This window comes from Priapulus caudatus, unplaced genomic scaffold, assembly GCF_000485595.1.
Source record: "Priapulus caudatus unplaced genomic scaffold, Priapulus_caudatus-5.0.1 Scaffold720, whole genome shotgun sequence".
Classification (NCBI taxonomy): Eukaryota; Metazoa; Priapulida; class Priapulimorpha; order Priapulimorphida; family Priapulidae; genus Priapulus; species Priapulus caudatus.
This window is the reverse complement of record NW_014577781.1, coordinates 9325-12796: the sequence shown is the minus strand read 5'-3', so window position 1 is coordinate 12796 and position 3472 is coordinate 9325. Positions and strand designations below refer to the sequence as shown.

General features: G+C 49.0%; 1 protein-coding gene across 1 annotated transcript; it reads right to left on the bottom strand.

Annotated features, from left to right (window-relative positions):
* Positions 1 to 701: 701 nt before the first annotated feature.
* On the bottom strand, positions 702 to 2607 carry LOC106813054 (slit homolog 1 protein-like). The gene is made up of 4 exons (XM_014817098.1): positions 2183 to 2607; positions 1852 to 1997; positions 1454 to 1741; positions 702 to 1157 (listed from the first exon to the last, which is right to left on the bottom strand). The coding sequence occupies exons 1-4, from the start codon at positions 2475 to 2477 to the stop codon at positions 906 to 908; spliced, it is 981 nt and encodes a 326-aa protein (XP_014672584.1). The 5' UTR covers positions 2478 to 2607; the 3' UTR covers positions 702 to 905.
* Positions 2608 to 3472: the final 865 nt, after the last annotated feature.

Here is a 3472-nt window from a genome sequence, read left to right as displayed (position 1 = left end):
CTGGTACTGTGCCGTACTCATGACGCTGAAGCCGACGTGCGTGTCAAGTCTAAAGCCGACGTGCGTGTCACGTCTGAAGCTGGCGTGCGTGTCACGTCTGAAGCCGACGTGCAGGTCACGTCTGAAGCTGGCGTGCGTGTCACGTCTGAAGCTGGCGTGCGTGTCACGTCTGAGGCCGACGCGCATGTCACGTGTGAAGCTGACGTGCTTGACTACCTTTTCCTGACGCAGGATTGACGTGTTTTGAAGCCGTGCACACGCTCCGAGGCGTATATATACTGCGCTTTCCAGAGCATCGCCAGTTCAATTCACCGGCAGGCTGCTAGTGAGTCGGTAGTCAGCCAGTCAGTCGGCGCGGAGCCGAAAGAAGAGCTGCCGCGAAGAGGAAGCACACAACGCAAGGTACAGCACCGCGACCACCACCGACGACCGCTGCACGGAATTGGCATCTCCCTACGGAGGTTGTGTTGTTTGTTCTTGTGGGACTCGTAGAATCCAGTGGTCGAACAGTGGGAGCGTCCCGCGTGACGGGGGAAAACACATGTTACTGTATCTGGGTGTGAAGGTGGGGAAGGAGACCAAATTCTAACGAAATTCTAACGAAATTCACAAGAGGGCAATCTGAATTCGGAATAAAGGTAGCCGCCAGGCTTTGCCGTAGTTACTAACGTATAGCGCAAGAGAAACAGTAACAAGTGAAGTTTGTGTCATTATAATATCACGCTGTTTTAATATCTGTAATATCGACACGATTTTTTCTCATCACAGCGAACGATAACAGTTATTATTAGTAAATATATGAATAAATATTATTAATGACTCAACAGGTAAACAAACAGTCAAAATCAGTTAACATTGGTCAGCGCTGCTCCGATGTCAGCGCCATCTATCGACTTCCGGGGATTTTACGGGCAGGATAGGTGCAGGTGGGAAAGGCTGATGGCGTGGTTGTTGCCATTTGTGCACGTGCCCGTGGTGTAGAATGGATGCACAGTCAGCCAGGCGATGTCGCAGCCACAGATCAACGGGTTATCCGTGAGATCTATATGAACGTGGTCGTCGTTGTGGTGATGGTGGTAATGATGATGATCATCCAGGTCTTCGTCAAACACATTCCTGGCGAGGGTCCTAAGATGGTTGCCAGACAGGTCGATGTACTGAAGCGAACATTGTATAGTTATTCCACCTTCCATCTTATTCAGTATTACATCCTTACTGTCCCATAGTAGGATCATATCATCAGAATTGTCTTACACCACTTTTAAACAAGTTTAAAATAAATCCGCGAGGCCGTTCTCTGGAACGAACTAGTTAGTATAGCAGAATTTTCAGGGAGTCACACGGACTCCTGCATAATATTTCAAATCAGGGGGTCCGACAGTAAATCAGGAGTCTTCGACTCTTCCAGAATCTGCCCCATGCACCCACCCTCCCACACCCTCGCCCCTCTCACTTCAATGTCTGTCAGTCCCCTGAATGCATCCTCTGCGATGTAGTAGAGGTGTTGGCTAGGCATATCGACCACACGGATGCTTTCGGTATCATCAAAGGCTCCCGGCGCAATCCACGTCAAATCGCTGCCAGTGAAGTCTAGATGTTCAACGTGGCGAAGACCAGCGAACACGCCCGGCTGCAGCGACACCAGACCATTGCCGGCTAGCTCCAGAGTTTCCAGGTTTTCGGCGTGGCCAAAAGTGCCCGGTTGTATGTAAAGGATGGCAGCAGAGGTCAAATCCAGAACCTGTAACGGGCGTAGTCAGTGTTGGCAACCGATCGATAATCGAAGGCAACAAGCGCGTTGCAGTGTTGGGAATCGGTTGGAATTTCTTTTGGAACAGTCAGTGGTGGTACCTTCAGGTTATTCATGCCGCACAGCTCATTTGGGTGGATGTACTCAAGGTTGTTTTCGGCAAGGTTAACTTCGACGAGGTCGTTCTGTGGATAGCAGGTGTCATCTCCCACCCTGGTGATGTCGTTGCCCTTCAGGCTAAACCTTACTGCAACAGGTTACATGCTTAGATTAAACACTCCACTACGGGCAAGTCTTAATTAAAAGTGCTATTCTAACAACGTATCATTTTACTGCACTGACGGTGAGGAGCTTGCAAGCTCATGTTGACATATGTACCGTCTTTAAATTAATAAGTAAAAAATACCACAAAGACAACAAATGACTACTTACCGATGTGGTCCATGATGGTGGGGCCGAAGCGCGTTGGTACAGCAGTCAGCTTCAAGTAGGAAAGCGTGAGTTCTTCCAGATGATACATCTCTTCAAAGGAGTGTTCATGCAGCACTGGCGCCACCCCGTCGTGGTGACTGTCATCAATCTTTAGCGAGCCGTGTTCAAAGTGCAGGCCGTCAAAGACGTGCTCGGGCACCTCCTCCATGTCATAGAACCCATGCAGCTCGATGCTAGCGTAGGTGACGTCACGGGGCACCCCCGCCATGACGCTGAACGCGTCGCTGCTGGACATATCGTGACCATCGCAGACGATGTTAGGGTAGCCGCTGTGCGGGCCGGTGCATGTACACTCTTCCAACACGTGCCACGACGGACACGGAGGGTCGGGGTGTGGGTGAGCGTGAGTGACGGCGAATGGCACGGCCGCCCACGAGAGGTGACAGCTTGCACAATCGTTTGCTTGTGTAACTCTTGTGTCTCTTTAATAACCGAGAAACGGAACGTAAGGATCGCAGCCTGGTTCTAATACGCCCAAGCCAGTAGAGTAAGACGAATACAGGCAATACTGATGATTCACTAAAGGCGAATATAACAACCGTTCGCTTCGAATGAGAATCTTTACTAAATTACTACACATCTACAGTTCTATATGGTTACGTCCTGATCGTGTCACTCTTGACAATCTACTCTAACGGTATACAATACTAACCAAGAATCTCGAGAAATACTCGCAGAATCTTTAACTAAGAGTCCTAAGCAGCACGGCGTTTATAGGTGCGTAGTCCTCAGAGAATTATCACTCATAAAATAGAATGTAACACGTGCTTCACCTTACGGGCGGCTCTGCTCCTGAGTCCACCTGACTTGCTGATCAACGTTGACTGGCTTTCTATCGGCGCTAAAGCTCACTATTTATACGCGCCAGTCGGCGCTTTTTAACCTACACGTGACGTGTCATTAAGGTACCGTAATGTCACATCAAACCTGGCTCTGGCCGTGTGGTGGTTTTCAGTTGGAACCGCTGTGTGATTGGCAAGTAAGATGAGATTACCGTGTCACTGTGCTCATCTACTAATCCGGTCACGTGATTGGGTCACTACTGCTGGTGCGCGCGTCCACGTTTCAATATCGAAATAAGATAGTAAGATAGATAAAACAGTTTTATTTATGCAACATGTTACGAGGACCTCACACACGCGGAGGAACAAGCTATGATGCTACCATTTGGGAGTTCCTTATTTTTACTTTTCACCGCCTGAGATTTTTCCGCACTAACTGTTTATTTCA

What these genes read in the sequence shown, in the direction of transcription:
- LOC106813054 (XM_014817098.1), bottom strand. Translation starts at nt 2,477, where the DNA reads ATGTCCAGCAGCGACGCGTTCAGCGTCATGGCGGGGGTGCCCCGTGAC. An exon ending in CACCATCATGGACCACATCG is followed by an intron (nt 1,998 to 2,182) that starts GTAAGTAGTCAT and finishes AACCTGTTGCAG; the next exon opens with TAAGGTTTAGCCTGAAGGGC. An exon ending in GCGGCATGAATAACCTGAAG is followed by an intron (nt 1,742 to 1,851) that starts GTACCACCACTG and finishes CGCCCGTTACAG; the next exon opens with GTTCTGGATTTGACCTCTGC.